Here is a 17,143-nt window from a genome sequence, read left to right on the forward strand (position 1 = left end):
AGACAGGAAATAATATGACCTTAGTAACACTATAAAGATGACACTAATTACATTAACTACACTTAATATGGGCTGGCTTTTTTGAGGGATGAAGTGCAGGTTCATTTCTGTAGCCATCTCAAGAAATGTTTCTGTTATTTCCCTTCAGGTACATATTCATCTGGATAACAGTAATCAGAAGAAGAAACAAAGGACAGATCTCTGGAATTCATCATCTGCAAAAAAACAAGGTACAGGACTTGGTCTTGGAGAGGCTCAAACAAAGATGGCATGAAAACTACTCAGCTGCTCCTTTCTGATTCAAATAAGAGAAAACAATTGAAGACATCCCAATCTGCATTATTTCACATTTGTGAACAGGGAGTCCTCTGGCAAATTTTGGAATGCCGTTGTAGGATTTTGAGTGAAACACTACCTATGTTATCTTAGATGTTAAAAACGACTCTGAGGAATAAAGGGCTGAACAGAATAACTTAACGAGGGCATGCTCCAGACCTGCCTATATGCAAAAAATTTTTTAAACCCAAATGGCATAGTAGTGTTCCTCAGAGCTGGAAAGCCTTAAGTGCATGATTAGTATGCCTTGTTGCCATGGTCCAAGTTAAAACCATCAGTAGATCTGGGATTGGGAAAGACTTTTTTTTTTCTTTTTTTTTTTTCCCCCTCCACTCAGCAGAGAACCAGTGTGTGGTTTGGTTGTAGGGTGGGTGTTTTTTGGGGTTGTGGGTTGTTTTTTTTTTTTAGTCATCTTCTGTAAGATGAAGAGATTTGGAGCGTTAGTGTTGCCCCAGAGCTCTCTTTCTCTAGAGCAGGGTAGATTTTTAAGGCTTTGGGACTTTAAGTTTGAAGAATTCTAGGATTGTTTGAGGCTGTTCCTTTTGCAGTTTTATGTTTCCAAGTACAGCTCTGTTGCGGATAAAATACGTCGGGGAGGTGCTTTTCACTTTTATAGTTACTTCTAAAGGGGAGGTGACATAAGCAATCTCAACAAAAAGCATTCTTGTACCAGTGTTGCTTTGTGCACTGCTAGAGTTCTTCTAGTGCAATTATTCCAGTGAGAGAAAATCATCTCCATTATGGAATGGTTGCTTGTATTGGTGTAGAGAAAATCTTCAGACCAGCCCAAGAATGGGAAACCCTCCTTCAGGATTGACATTCAGGTTTATGAAATGTTCTGTTATCCTCGTATTGGCTATATTTCTCTGTGTAACTGTGTTGTGTTAAACACAAAATTAGTGTTGCTAAGGCTGTAACTACCTTTTACAAGAAGGAGATTCATGTATAGGTATGATACTGAAAATGTGTGCCAAAGGTATTATAAGAGTAAATTCCATGAAAGTTCTTAATCTCTGTTGAAATTACTCATATATAGTGGAGGAGTTATAACTGGTTGCCTCATTCTGAAGCTCTGTAGTGAAGGTTCATGTGGTGTGCCAGTGAAATAACACTTGAGAATGTGAATTCTTAGCCAGAAAATGCCATGACAGGTAACAGCCTCAGGGCACTGTTACCTTCTGAGATATGACTTTTTTTGAGCAACTTCCTAAGTTCTTCAGGGCATGTTGTCACTTCTTGATGGTTTCAGCCTCAACTGTACTATTCAGTTCTTCTTGTTCAACTGAGATTTCTCCCCCTCCTTGTCTCTCTCCTCCCACCTATTTTGTTCCTTATGCTCTGCAGAACTTGGTATCTGGAACTACCTCAATATAACCATGCTTCAAAATAACATGTAGGAGAAAAGAAAACTTGGCTTCTGAATCAAAGGCTTATCCTAAGGCTCATATAAAGCAGCACCAAACTTGGCTTTGTTGGACTTCAACATTCATTCTTTCTGATATTTTAATTTGTTTTTTAATAAATACAGTTGGGTGGAAAACAAATCATTTTCTGATTAGAGAAGATAGATGCAGATCCCTTTACCTAAGCCTTCTTAATACTCTCCAGGGATCTTTGTAAATACCTTGCCTCATAACTATCTACTTAATTACTCAGTTAAATGCTCTTGAGAATGTATTTGTTTCACAGAAGTCCCTTTTTTAGGGAGAGAAGTAACATTTTTCAAAGAATGAGTTTCCAGGAATTTAGTGGGTTTGCACATAATATCCCCTTCAGTGTTCCACGGAGTAAGTTCTGTTTATGAACAGAGGCATGCAGTTTGGTAATGTGCAAATACTGTTTTCCTGAGATATTGCTCAATTGGAGTTTGAAGTTACAGGAATAATTCTAAGTAGATTTTGTTAAATACGTGTGCAGGAAAAGGCCAATAGAAACACTTCAGGTTTATTGCATAATTTGGAGGATTTATACATAAAAACAATACAAAGGAGTCACAGAATTCTGTGACTTAGTAGACACTTGCTGATATATTTGCTTTTCAAATAAAAACAGTATTTGCAAGTACCTATGCAACAGACTAGCAATTTGTTGAGACTTGCACTATGTGCAAACCTCAAAGAGGCCAGACAAGACTGATCAAGTCTCCAGTTTCCTGTAGTGGTATAGCAGATAGTATAGAAATAATGCAAACCTTTTAAGAATAGCTGTTTTCAAAGGCTTTTGTGGAAATTATTCACTCAAGCGTAATTCTCCACAAACTGTAATTGGTAAGAAGTGGCATAGCTTGGGATAACTGATGAGATGACTGCCCTAGCTATCTGTTCTGTGCACAGATGCCACTTATGAATGCAATATTGAACTGTTGCAGTTTTACAATAAGATAAAATGCTCTTACTCTTGTTTTGTTCTAAATCACCATATTGTAAACTATTAGCAAACTGTTTCTCTGTGGATTAGCTGCTCCTTGTACCAGGAATGGAAAAAGCTGCTGCAGAGGTCTACTTTGTCTAACATCCAACAGTTCCTGCTGGTGAATGGGACCTTTAAAATGGATTTAAGCTGTTGAGCTTAAAGACATAATTGCAGAACACCAGGCTAAAAATGTACTACAATTCCAGCTTCTCCAAGAACTGGGCAACTGGTGCCTGGCAGTCATCCTGCAGGGTTACAGAGAGGTATATTTCAAACTGAGCATTGGCGAGACACATGTGAGTGGTTGGTGTTCGTCTCTTCTAGGCCATCCCATATCAGCACAGTTTGCTTTTATGCTGGAATTTCTTAGGCTCCTGACATAAGTGACTTTGCTCTTGTCTGTAGATACTTACTGGCCTGTCCATATACAGATCCTAACTGTAATTTGCACCAATTCTTAGTGTGAGTTAAAGAGATACAGAATTTGCTAAATTTTGGAATGTGATTCTTCTAGAATCTGGACGTCATCTGGATGGACTTGCCCAAATGAGATAGAAGGATAAAACTTTACCTTATAATAAATGTTCTCTTGTAATTCTAAGCAGTAAGTGACTCACTGGGCATATATTAGTGGGGATTTCCTGAAACTGTTGGCTCCTTTTCAGAAATATAGTTTTTGAATGAAGTGTGTACATTTGAAAGACATGCATGTGATATGTGGATGCTAGATAGTTGGGGTTTTTTACTGAAACTAATCGTGCAAAACTGTCTCTGAAAAGCTGATGCTAAGTTTTCAGCAAGACCGGCAATGGTGCAACTGTAAGCTGAGCAATGAAAGAAATGGCTAGTGTGATCTATCCATTTTTCTTTATATCCTTTCTGTTGATAATTTATAGATTAGATTTTCAGTGTCATGCATATTATATATCCACATCTCAGAAGATTTGAGCAGAAGTTGAAATGTTTGGCAGTTGACTGTGGGGAAAATGAAAAGTTTAGGTGAAAGGTTTATAGCCACTGGAAATTCCTGATGGAGAAGATGTTCTTCTCTTCAAGCAAGAGTAGGGTTGGAGATTTTTTTTTTTTCTTTTTTAGTAACTTCAGTTGTTTGTCCTTCATCCCAGTATTCTGCAGTTCTTCTACTATGCTTCCCCTTCCCATTGTCCTTGACAGCAGGAAGTGCATCAGTGGATGGAGGACTGAGTAGTTTTATCTGCTCAATCTGCCTGGTACTTGCTGACAAAAAGATCTGATGCTCTGTCTTTTCCATAACCATCTTTTGATTAAAAGTATAATCTACTTAAGGTGTGAGGGAGCAATGACCTTTTAAACTATATTTTTGATTGGGTGTAATAATTAACTCCGGGAAGGACCAAAGCAGAACATACCATACATCTGGAATTTTAGTTTCAGATGCTGGCTGTTATACTTTCAGAAGTTCAGATGCATTGTGCTTATATGCGATTCATATTCCAATGTTTCCACTTACAGACTTGCTTCTTAGTGTTTTCTCTTTATTTTATACAGGAAAGACCTTAAGCTATTGGTGTTTCAGCCCTGGATACAGCATGCATGAACTTGTTCGACAGGGTGTCAGGACAATTATCCTTACTAGTGGGACTCTCTCCCCACTCTCATCATTTACAATGGAAATGCAGATGTAAGTACCTAGATGTATGAACAGGACCATTACTGAAAATGCACAATCTGCTCTCATGATTTTAGATTTTATCTCTGGATTTTTGAGTGTTCTGAACTGCTAGCCATTAGGGAATCGTATAATGAGTATGACTGGGATCTTACTTTTGTGTTTCTTTAGCCCTTTTCCTGTTTGCTTGGAGAATCCTCATGTTATTGATAAACACCAGCTCTGGGTTGGGATCATTCCTAAGGGACCTGATGGAGCTGTGCTTACTTCTACCTATGAAAGAAGGTAATGAACTTCCATGCAGAATTCTGCTTTGAAGTCTTGGGTTCTGACATCTTGGGTTCTGCTTACAGGACGGTGCTAGTGAAATAAGTGGTCTCTGTAGTTCTTTTCTTGGATAAACACTTTGCTGAATAACAACACTCTCTAACCAATACTGTTAAAAATTTAGAACTGGAGGGCTAGAAGGGATCAAATGTCAGGGCACTGAGTGCACCAATAGTCCTTGTTGGCCCTGACCAGCCTCAGCTGGGACCTCCACCCACAACCATCACCCAGGAGCTCCACTTAAGGTCTGGCATAGGCCTTCAGTCACTGCCCAAGCTATAGAACTATCTGTCTCCAGCTCCATCAAAACCACACCTGGCCATGGACCCTGTTGATCTGACCCTGACCTACTGATTGACTTCCCGGTTTGACCTCGGACCTGTCTGTCACTATGGTCCTGCCTCACCATCCCTGGACTGTGACGCTCGTTACTGTCACTGGATCTGCTCCTGGTTTACCGAGTTGAATTCCTGGCTTGACCTTGGACCTTCTCCATCACCATGACTTTGCCTGATGATCTGGACTTGTGATTGAGCCTGGCTACTGCATGTGAGTCTTTCCTGCTTGCCTTGCTCTGTTACTGTGGGTCTGGGCCCTGGCTGGCAAGACCCCTGCCCTGCACGCTTTCATATCATGCTCAGGTACCACTGCCCTGTCCCTTACAGAGCAGTCTCCCCTCACTGACATGGAGCCCCATCCTAAATTTCTTTGCTGAAAGCTTAATTGATTTGAAACATGACTGGCCTTTGCAACAACTATTTTTATAAAGCTTGTCACCGTGACCAGCCTTTCCTTTACCTCTGCGTTGCATTCTTAAGGAAAATTTATCCAAGTATTTGTCAAGCTTTTCATCACAATTTTTCTTGCTTTTCTCTGGTCTTCCATCATTTTGCCTGTGTCTTTCTGTTCTTCAGAGTAGACAGTGCTTCTGCTGCAGCTTCTGCTCCCAGCAGAATATACTGCCAGCATGGAAGGCCAAAACTTAATTTCATTGTATATTGACTTCTGTTGTGCAATATGATAGTCTCATTAGCATCTCTCCATATAATTTTAAAAGGCAGTTTCATGCTTTGCTGCACATGGCAGAAGGTTCTGTGCTTGCCAGTTCTCTGAACTTACTGAAGGGTGGCATCACATTGGTGTGAGTACTGTGTTTAGGCATGTAATCCTTCTGTAGTATTTTGAAATGAGTATCAGTTCCTTGTGTATGATACACATGTTCTTCCATTTAACTTTCTTCCTGTAGTGCACACATTTTTGTGTTGGCACATTCTTAAATCTATTTCAATTTCAACATTATAGACAAACCTCTGGCTGAGAATTCTGTAACTTAGCCTGCTGCAGGCCTGACTTACTCTTTTTCAGCAATACAGAAAAATTAAAAAAAAGATCTCAGAGAGCTTTTACTGGGGGGAAAAAAAAAGGGAAAAATGCCAGGTGTTCCACAGCACCGGAAAGGGACTCAGCAATTGTAATTGTTTTGTGCAGAGAAGTAGTAGTCTGGAAAACCCTCAGGCTGTATTTTTCATTTTCAGAAGCTTAGTATTTTGTTGAAGTGTATTGGCTTTGTGTGGCAAGCTTTTGGTAGTAGGGGATGGGGTTACAGGGGTGGCTTCTGTAAGAAGCTGCTGGCTCTGTCTGACACAGGGGAAGCTTCCAATACCAGCCGGCTCTAAGACGGACCCGCCGCCGGCCAAGGCCGAGCCAATCAGCGATAGTGGTAACACCTCTGTGATAACATTTTTAAGAAGGAAAAATGTTGCCGGGACAGACAGAAACGGCAGCCAGAGAGAGGAGTGAGAACATGTAAGAGAAACAACCCTGCAGACACCAAGGTCAGTGAAGAAGGAGAGGGAGGAGATGCTCCAGACGCCGGAGCAGAGATTCCCCTGCAGCCCATGGGGAAGACCATGGTGAGGCAGGCTGTCCCCCTGCAGTCCATGGAGGTCCACGGTGGAGCAGATCTCCACCTGCAGCCTGTAGAGGACCCCACGCCGGAGCAGGTGGGTGCCCGAAGGAGGCTGTGACCCCGTGGGAAGCCCGCGCTGGAGCAGGCTCCTGGCAGGACCTGCGGATCTGTGGAGAGAGGAGCCCACGGAGCAGGTTTTCTGGCAGGACTTGTGACCCCGTGGGGGACCCACGCTGGAGCAGTGTGCTCCTGAAGGACTGCACGCTGTGGAAGGGACCCATGCTGGAGCAGTTCATGAAGAACTGCAGCCCATGGGAAGGACCCACGTTGGAGAAGTTCGTGGAGGACTGTCTCCCGTGGGAGGGACCCCACGCTGGAGCAGGGGAAGAGCGTGATGAGTCCTGCCCCTGAGGAGGATGAAGCGGCAGAAATAACGTGTGATGAACTGACCGTAAACCCCATTCCCCGTTGCCCTGCGCTGCTGGGGGAATAGGTGGAGAATCCAGGAGTGAAGTTGTGCCTGGGAAGAAGGGAGGGGTGGAGGGAAGGTGTTCTGAGATTTGGTTTTATTTCTCATTACCCTACTCTGGTTGATTGGTAATAAATTGAGTTCATTTTCCCCAAGTTGAGTTTGTTTTGCCTGTGATGGTAATTGGTGAGTGATCTCTCCTGTCCTTATCTCAACCCACAAGCCCTTTGTTTTATTTTCTCTCCCCTGTCCAGCTGAGGAGGGAGGAGTGATAGAACGGCTTTGGTGGGCGCCTGGCATTCAGCCAGGGTCAACCTGCCACATGAAGATACTGTCTTTCAAAGGGGCAAGGTTGGGGATCCCCTCCCTAAGGCATAGAACATCTTTTTTTTGAAGGAAGGGAATTCATAGTGTTTGCTGCGTTTTGACAATGTCTGTGTGGTGATACTGGTATTTGTAGGTCTTATAAAAATAAATATGTTCTTTTTTTTCCCTGCATATGTAAGTTTCCTGGGAAAACAGTATACAAAATTACAGGGCAATAAAAAGAAAGAAACCGAGGCATGAGGAGACAGGTGACTTTTCAGTCAGGGCTGGAAGAAACATAAATACTGCTTGTTGTAGAGCAGTACTTTTTCAGTCAAAGCAAAAGTGATTTACTTGGCTTATGCCACAAGTAAATAATAACCATAGTAACCATATCCACTCTTTTTGCCCCTACAGCCTCACCACACCTAATTCATCAGTAGTTATTTTAAATAGTTGTAATGTTAGTCGGGCTTGACAGCATCTGCAGGCTTTTCTGGCAGAACTTTCACCATTAAATTGCTAGTATTAATCATAAAACTCATACGGCTGCCTATTTCTACTTGTTACGTTTTGATAATATTGAAGCTTAGATCATCTTCAGTGCTAATAATAAGAATATTTAATAGTGATGTGTAGTCAAGGTATTACTAATTTTGTGTCATTGGTATGGGTGCTTGCCACAGGAAGGGGAGCAATTGTGAGTATGAATATGCTATCTTAGATGAATATCAAAGGAAGTCAATATGTATGAAAAACATAGAAAAGGAGATACAATGATGTTACTTGATTTTTCTTCTTTGTAGGTTTTCAGAGGATTATTTATCTTCTCTGGGGAAAACGATTGGTAAGTGAAGTGTTCGAATTTCGGAAATGGGTTGTTGCACAGGATTTTTAGAAATCTCCTAGAAGGAGAAATACTAAAGAAGACAAGATGGAGAAAGGTAAATGATTGCGTTGCATACATAAATGCTGTCTGTTTTTGTATGCTTCTGTTTGCTCAGGCAGCTGGCTACTGTAATGCATACAAAAATGAGTTTGAGTCCTTGGTTTAATATTTCTGGGTTAGGAGTTCATTTTTATTGTCAGGTGTTTGTGTTTGGGTCAAAAATGTGGTTCCTAAACATGGTCAGAAAGTGGTGCAAACTAGAAAATCAATGCACAGAGATGATGCAGCCAAGCATCATTTGCAGAGCAATTAAAGATCACAAGAATTCAATGTAATTTTTTGTGATATTTTTAAAGGCACCATGTCAAGCCCGTCCTTACGTCAGCATTTATTGTTTTGGTAATGTTTTACAAATATACTAGAACTACAAAATTTTAACATATGACAGAATAAAAGAAGAGCGTTTGTGTAGCTTGGCTGAGATATGATTGAAAGGAATCTGTTACATCTAGAAATGTTTGAAGGAAATGGAGGAGGGTGCTCTGAGGTGTTCAGCTTGGCCTAAAAGCTGAAATTAAGAAAATGCTTTCACAAAATAGCAGATTAATGTTTTTTTCAGTAAAGTGTATGCTATTTGACCAGAAAATTCTCAAAAGCAATCTTGTACCTCACCCATTGCTTTGAATGTTTGGACAGCAGTGCTCAAAGAGTGGAGAAAATTATCTAAAAATAGATCCTACTGTCACAAGGGAAAATATGGCAGATGATGTATCTTGTCTATAGTGTTTGGTGTAGCTCATAATATCTTTTATCCTTTTAAAACTACGCTTTAGAAAGCTAGTTAGGCATCTGTATTAAAGTTTATACCTTGACGACAAGATTATTGAAATGATTTTAAAAAATGGAACAACTTTCAATACACGAACGTTCATGTCAAGAAAGTAGAAAAGATTTTTGGAAGCAACCCATGCTGTTATTTTTCCTCTGCTGTCTGTGTACTCCATCCCAGGATGAAAATATGCTCAGCTATGCGCTTGCCTATCTCATTGCAGGTAACCTTGTGCGAGTTGTACCACATGGACTGTTGGTGTTCTTCCCGTCATATCCTGTCATGGATAAGAGCCTGGAATATTGGAGAGTATGTTAATTGCTCTGCCTTTTATTAGGTGGTTTAGTTACACACCTCAGACAGTTTGTAGTTATGCTATCTAACCATGGTCATTAAAAATTCTTTGTTAATAAGTAAATTATAAAATCTGTGAAGTAAAAACCCAGGTCAGGCTTCTTTTATTTTGATCACAATACTCTGAAATGCAGCGTTGCAGAAACCAAACCCAAAAGAATCTTAATACCTCATTTGATCTGATCTCAGAGTTCATTTAATTTCACCAGACTTCTCTTTATTCAACCTCCAAATTATAGTTGGTCTAAGTGTTCCAACTCTTTGGGGGGAACCCCGATATGAGCATTTCTCTTTATTTTTAATTTGTAACTGTTGCAGCTGTAACTTTTGTAACTGCTATGCTCATGACTTGAGTGTCCCTCATGAGACTTGGTAGCACAGTTCTGTTTTAAATGCTCCTCCTCCTTAAAAGTGAGTGCTGGGACAGAGGTATCATACTGCAGAGTGGGTCTCTGGGAGGTGGATGTTGGGAACTTGCAAGTCAGAAAGAAAAGAAATGGATCTCCTGTCTGCATAATGTCCGAGTTGCACCAACTGCAAGGAATCGCTGTTAGTGTTGTTAGGATTGTATGTTTCTGCTTCCATCTCTTCCTCTGTTTGGCAAGAGAGGAACAGACTGTGTTAGGGAAGTCTGTGGTGACCACTCTTGAGCATTTCCTTTCTTGTGGGCACTTCTGGTATGTGCTTACTTTCACATGGCCATTTCTGATATGTTCATTATCTGTTTAACAGGAGCATGATTTTGCTAAAAGAATAGAAGAAGTGAAGCCAATGTTTGTGGAACCCAGGAACAAAGGAAGCTTTGCAGAGGTTGATTATTTGCATTACACACCTGTAACATTTTCAGAAACTGTTTTTTATGTTTAAATACCTTCTCTAAGATGTGTTTGGGTGTGAAACACCCCAATTTTATCCTAGGATGAAATTAAAACTCTCAGTGCTTCTTTGAAGTGTAGTTCTTCTGTGCATCCTTCCTTTACTCTTTTGGCTGGTTGTGTGGGGTACAGTCTTCATTTGAAATACAGTGATGTAGCAGTGGCTAACATACATAGGTACTGCATAATCAAGATGGTAGAAAGCTGTCACTTCAGTAGTCAGCATCTTTTAATGTTCCGTGGGACATTTTCTCCCAGCTTCTCGTGCTTTGGGTGTTAAGGAATTGTGCAGTGTCATCTTGTTTATTTATAACTGCTCTGTTTGCTTCTTAGAGTAAATAATATCCTTGAACTGCTTTCCTGGTTTGCCTATTTTACTCCAGGATCTGAAGAAACACAGGGCAGTCCGTGTTTTACCTTCTCATCAGAAGTATCTGATATTACTTTTGTGCTTACCCAGATGCATTCTCGATTTCAGAGTAATGTGAGGATTTTGCTAAGCAAACTGCTTCTCACATCTGCAGTTAGTAAAAGTAAAGAAAATTACACTAAGCCAGATTAATCACATTTTAGATCTTAGTGTACAAGTCAAATTTAGCTAGTAAAGCTTTCTACTTATGTAAATGCAAAGAATAATACCATTCCTGTTCTTGCTTAAACTAGTTTATCTTTCAGGTAATGGATGCCTACTATGATAAAATTGTCTGTCCTAAGTCCAACGGAGCTGCTTTTTTGGCAGTATGTCGGGGAAAGGTAATGTAACTGAGAATTTGTTTCATCTGAGATCAGGTTATATAGTTGATTGGAAAAAACATCATTCTGGATTTCAGTACATTTCTGTTATCTGGCTGTAATTATATGTGGAAAAAAAACCCACAAGAAGTAGGATGCCCTAAAGTCTTTTCAGAATTATGTCAGGTTTACATATGCCTTAATCCTGTTTTTATTAAAGGGATACATCTTTGAGTTCTTTAAAGGGGATGAGCATCATACTTATATTTCCTGGTAGCTGCTCACTGAAAACTCAACCCATTAGATGAGAACAACTGTTTTGGAGGAGAGCTAAAAGAAACATTTGTAATCAAGCATGTTAGAACACCACTGCTGAAAACCAAAACTATTGCTTACCTTTAAAAAATTTACATTAACTTCAGGTCCTCTGGACACATTTGATGGCCTTTCATTTACATTTTCCAGTGCTGATAAATTGATTTATGATTATCAGTGTAAATATTTGCAAAATCATAAAATCACTTTTGCTGCTGCTTACTGCGTACCAAGAGAAGATTCAACTTCTTTTGAACCTTCAGTCCCAGTCTCCAAAGTGGCTGTTGGATCAGTGAAGAAAAGATGTAGCTCTTTTTTGGGTGGGACTCTCAGCTGAATATGCCTGCCCTTCCAACAATAGTGTATTACCCCAAGAGGAATAGAGTCTGTGGAGAGATTATGGTCTGCAGTAACATGCAGTTGAAGGATAGACTGTTTAGTTTGTTGTAGTCACAGATTTAATAGTATGACTGCAAAATTAAAAATATTTGAGAAGATAAACCAAGAGAGTCATGTTGTCAAAAGCTCTAAAACTAGCTCCCTTCTCAGCCACCACTTCAGGATTCCCTCCCAGGTTATTGCTCAGCTTTTACATTGGCAGTAGGTTCTAGCAAGCTTTTTTGTGTTCTCTGTTCCCTGAAAGAAACCTAAAAAACCAGTCTTTTTTATGAAGAGGAGATTCTGTCCCAGTTGCTCTAGTTCTTTTGCTAGCTGTATCTAGGCCTGGGGTGTCTTTAAAAGTTCATGGGAATTTTCTTTCCTGTTTTGGGTGGGTGAAGGGCAGGCTTGTTTTGGTGGTTTTCTAAGGTTGGTCTTCTCAGGTTCTTAGGAGCCTGCGGAATTTCCTTTGTGCCCAAGATAAAATGTGCATAAATACAACTATATGACTGCTAGCTCCAGATGGATTACAGTGCAAGCTGTGATAGCTTAAGCTAGCACTGCCACTAAAAGCAGAGTAGAGTTGGTCATTCTACGCACCCATCCATCCCTGATGTTATATTCCATCACAGCCGCTTGTGTGGCATGGTAAATGAGATTGAAGAATTGATTCAGCTGAAAAATAAACCAACTATTTTTAGCCCTCCACCCCAATTATTTTTCAGTCTGTTCAACTCTGATTTTGTTCATTTCACAAAGTGATTTGCCAGCACAGCATGGGACATGACCATGTACAGGGGGCATGAGTGACAAATACTTGAGTGGATGTAAGCAGTGTAGCTGGTGAATATGACACTATGATTCTGAGCAGATTCCTGATAGCTTTCCGTTATTGCTTTGAAATGATTCTATTCACTTTTAATGTCAGAGAAGGTTTGCTGTGTTCTTATCACGTCTTGTTAACAATTCAGGGTATGGAAGGTTTAAACAGAGGTATTGACTGACTTTTAAGATGTCTTCTGAATACAGATGTTCTGCTTATCCAGGAATAAGACATGCATTAATGGCATTGGCTGAGGAATGCTTTGTCCAGGACCTCCTAGAGGAAAAATCTAAGTTTAAAGTCCTGGTAATAAAAGCAACAAATCTAGTTGAAATTGTTCATTACATATTCATAAACTACACTTGGCTAGGGATTTAATTTAATGGCGAAAAAAGGCCTAACTGCTGAATTGCTCTGAATTGTCACTTTGAATCCTGTTGATGATGGAAAAAACTATCTCTTCAGGCCAGTGAAGGCTTGGACTTTGCAGACATAAATGGACGAGGAGTCATCATTACTGGGCTTCCATTTCCTCCTCGTATGGAGCCCAGAGTAATTTTAAAGATGCAGTTCCTGGATGAAATGAGAAGAAGTGGTGCAGGTGCACAGGTAATGCTGGACAACTTTTCACTGTTGGCTGTTTTCAGGTTTGTGTTATTGTTTCTCTCTCTTGTCTCTGTGGATTTTGGCTTTTGTTACCCTTCCAGCCTCATGGGACCATGAATATGAAAAAGTCAAACAACCTTGGGATTTTGTCACAAATACAGTGACCTTTTCCTTTTAATAATGGTAAGGGTTCCAAATTCTGTCTCTGGTGACATGGCCTCAATCAAATATAGGCTCAAAAAATGGTATAATTAAAGTTTCAGTCAAAATCTTTGTAGGCATTATCCATCTGTCTTTCTAAGGGAATTATTTCATCCAGAGAGAGGATGGGCAGGAAGAATTGCCTGTGCTGGCTGGTTTGGGGATTTTTGTTTTGGTGGTTTGGAGGGGCAGGTGTTGTTTGGTTTTGGGTTTTTGGGTTTTGTTTTGCTTTGTGTTGGTTTTTTTTTTCTGCTGCTTCAGGCATGAGAATGAATGGCATTATAAATTCAGTTTATTGTTCTGCAGGATAGCTGTTAGGTCTTAAATAATGTGGTGAGTCTATTGTACTACCAAAGCTGTCAGTGCATCATACACTAAATAGCTCCTAAAGTTGGGTATTACTACTTGAGTTTTCTGTGCACCATAAGTCAGGTGTGACATTTGAGTCAACCTATATTTGGTTTTCCTAGGCTTTTAGAGATTTGTCAGTAGATCTTGTTGGATACATTTTTTTTAATTTATTTCTTTAGAAAGAAATAGTGACTGTACGGCACGGTGATTACATTTTACCTGGTAAGTAATGTTGATTGTTCCTCCCACCTATTACAGTATTTATCTGGACGTGAGTGGTACAGTCAGCAAGCTTCCCGGGCTGTTAATCAGGCGATCGGCAGGGTCATCAGACATCGCCAAGACTATGGTGCTATCTTCCTGTGTGACCACAGGTAAAACCTTGGTTCTAAAACATAAACATACATCAACATCTTTATATCCCAACACGGGTAATGGTATTTTGTATATAAATGTGCTGATATTACTGTTTGGGGAAAGCTACAGTTCATAAGTAATTAAATTATTTTATATAACAGGTTATATAAATACTGCACTACTTTAAGAAAGTAACTAGATTGTTATCTTCTGCTCCCAGAACGTACTGTCTGGGAGCTGCAGAAAGAGATTAATAGTATTAATGCAAAATAAGCTAATTTGCTGAATTCATGTTTGTAATGCTACTGGAAATTATGTGATAATAACTTATGGGTTTGCATTTTCTCCATCTCTCATTTGAGAAGGCAGTCACAAGCACTGCAATTTTTTGAGAGGAGGGGGGTGAAAATGAGGAAAGATTGTATTACTGAAAAAATATAATCTAAATTAATATAATATGTTAATATTGCATTAATATCTGGTAATATAACATTAATTAATATAATACATATATAATAGGCAATAAGAGTTTAATTGATAGCCTTCAATGCTGAGGCTCAACTGGGGACAGTGAGCGCATCACAGCTCAGTACTACTCTTGCTGTTGCACAGTTAAAGATTTTATTGATGAAAGATGGGAATTAGCTGATTGCATGGTACATGGTATCAACAAAGCCCTTTTCTCCTGAGTGAAGACATCACCCCGTTATATTTACTGCACTGTTTCAGTCATTTGTTGTCTTGCTGCTCCTCCCTTGTCATTTTTGACCCTGATCTAGCATTTGTTTAATTCATTTAGGCCAAGCTGGCAAATAATTCTCTCCTTTTCCAATCCTACACAGGTTCACAATGAGTGATGTAAGAGGCAAGCTGCCTTCATGGGTCCGTCCTTACGTGAATGTTTATGACAACTTTGGGCATGCAGTCCGAAGTGTCTCTGTCTTCTTTCGTGTTGCTCAAGAAATTGTAAGTGGTTTTAAAAAAAAAAAACAAAAAAAAACCCCAAAAACCAACCAACCAAACAAAAAACCCCAAAAAACCCCAACAACCAACAAATTTTCTTGATAGTATTGGAAACTGGAAATACTAAGCCAGGTGAGAGATGCGACGCAGTCACTTGTCACTTCCACACATTGGCAGCTTTACAGGAAAGGAGATACACCTCGTCTTTCTTGAAGAGCGAGCTGGGAGAGGATGTGTTGTCATGCTGGGCGACTCATTAGGTTAGGTCACAAAAATAACTTCCTCTTCTGGTTCCTCCTAAATAAACACAGCTTTCATTGGATGGTGTGCAAATACTGGAACTAATGTCAGAAGCAAAAAGCTTTCTACCTCACCCTCAGGGAGAGGGTATATGTGTGGAACAATCAGTCAAACCCTTAAATTTAAATCGAAGCTGACCGGTATAAAGTGTGAGACAAACCCATCAGTTATTACAGTTCATCAGTGGGTCATCTGTACTAATATGGCTTCTTTTTTAGCATTAAGCAGCTCTTTCTCAGTAGTAGTTCCTTGATTTAAATAGTAATATTGTAAAAAGACTTCTAATTGACTGGAGAAAGTCGTAACAAGAAATGGGCTGGAAGCCAGCATGAGGAGTTCTTTGTCCCCAAAATAGAGATTAAGATTAAAATAAACACAATTTCACATGCCAACTTGGCTGACTTCCTGGAAGATGCTTTAGCCAAATACAAGTTGTTCAAAATATTAAGTTACAGATGGATGATAGTGGATGACTTGATGATCTTTTCTGATCATAAATGAGAGTTTCATGGTGAATAAGAATCACAACCCAATGTGCTTTGCCAGAATGAGCTATGTTGCAGGGATAGTGTTAGGAAGCAATTGTTCTTTAGCGGGGTCATGGCCTTTTTTTTGTTAAACAGGTCAATGCTAAGCCTGCTTTCTACATTTCATCTGTCTGTTTCACTTCCTAGTTATTGGGTCCTTTTTTCAAAAGCACATAAAGCCAGAATGCGTTAACAATCTTGCCTCAGGGGTTATTTGGGAAAAAGGAGATGTCTTTGGGTTGTTGCTGAGATTTTTGGTTGCAAAGGAAGTGGAGTGGAAGAGTAGCTTTTGTCTACTAACATTTTGTAAACTGCTTGCAGATGCCCCCACCACTGCCACAATGCCCTTCTGGCTCTGCTGGTTCCCTAAGTGAAAGCGATACGGTGCCATCTACTTCATCTGAGCAGATCCTCTCCCTGAAAAAAGCAAAAAACTTGGATGACCATGTTCCCAGTTTGAAGAGGAAAAGAAAAGGTAGGTTTGGGTTCTTGCAGATAAATTTTTTTTTTTTTTTTTTTTTTTTTTTTAAAGCTGAACCAAAAAAGGAGGAGGAAGAGACTAGAAACTGGAATGGGAGAGAAAGCAAGGAGAGCTCAAAGACCAATGTAAAAGTCTGATCAGAAGGGACATAGCTCAGCAGTAGAAAATGGGGGAGCCTGTTGCAACTACAGAGCAAAGAGGCAGATGGGGCCTGAAAGTGTCCTGCAGAACAGGAGGCGTTTGGTGGAATATCATAGGTAGCTTAAAAAGTAAGAACTGAAAGTCTGTTTCTGAGTAGCACTGACTTTCATATGTCCTTCTTCCATCCTGTTGTATAAATGACTCTTACACAGTAGTCTGACTAAGAAAATAGAAAGACAGCATTGACCTTGGAACAAAACAGCATTTTAAAATTTGTGGTTAGCTAATGCCAAAGAATAAAGTATTTCTCATGTCAGATATTATTTCAGAATGTTCCATTCTAGATTGCTTGCTGTTTTGGAACAGAACAATGAAGTTGTGTTTAAAACTGTGGTTCCAAAACAGTTATGACTGAGTGTGTGGGTGATTTCACATTAGATCTAAGCCAATCTGACTGCAAGTTGTCGTTGAAAGGGATTACTTTGGCCACCACTTTTTCCTTCCTCAATTTCCAACCGTGCGCTTATGCTCCTTCCTTTGATTTGAATCCATCTATTGTGCAGCTGCGGAGCAAGCAGAGCTTGCTGAACCAATTTACCTTTCATCCACATGAC

The 17,143-nt window shown here is 39.9% G+C and overlaps 1 protein-coding gene across 13 annotated transcripts in view; it reads left to right on the forward strand.

Annotated features, from left to right (window-relative positions):
- Window positions 1-17,143, forward strand: part of RTEL1 (regulator of telomere elongation helicase 1) — a 53,027-nt gene that overhangs the window by 16,146 nt on the left and 19,738 nt on the right. For all 13 annotated transcript variants that reach the window (XR_005932094.1, XR_005932093.1, XR_005932095.1 and 10 more), the window contains exons 16-26: window positions 149-230; window positions 4,276-4,408; window positions 4,568-4,681; window positions 8,214-8,254; window positions 9,349-9,434; window positions 10,212-10,289; window positions 11,030-11,107; window positions 13,068-13,211; window positions 14,019-14,134; window positions 14,960-15,083; window positions 16,229-16,382. Coding sequence is in view for 10 of the 13 variants with exons in the window: in XM_041122548.1 (XP_040978482.1) it covers window positions 149-230; window positions 4,276-4,408; window positions 4,568-4,681; window positions 8,214-8,254; window positions 9,349-9,434; window positions 10,212-10,289; window positions 11,030-11,107; window positions 13,068-13,211; window positions 14,019-14,134; window positions 14,960-15,083; window positions 16,229-16,382 (1,150 nt within the window). In the remaining 3 variants the exon portion in view is untranslated. The remainder of the gene's footprint in view (window positions 1-148; window positions 231-4,275; window positions 4,409-4,567; window positions 4,682-8,213; window positions 8,255-9,348; window positions 9,435-10,211; window positions 10,290-11,029; window positions 11,108-13,067; window positions 13,212-14,018; window positions 14,135-14,959; window positions 15,084-16,228; window positions 16,383-17,143) is intronic.

The sequence above is a fragment of the Aquila chrysaetos genome, chromosome 3, assembly GCF_900496995.4.
Source record: "Aquila chrysaetos chrysaetos chromosome 3, bAquChr1.4, whole genome shotgun sequence".
NCBI classification, from domain to species: Eukaryota; Metazoa; Chordata; class Aves; order Accipitriformes; family Accipitridae; genus Aquila; species Aquila chrysaetos.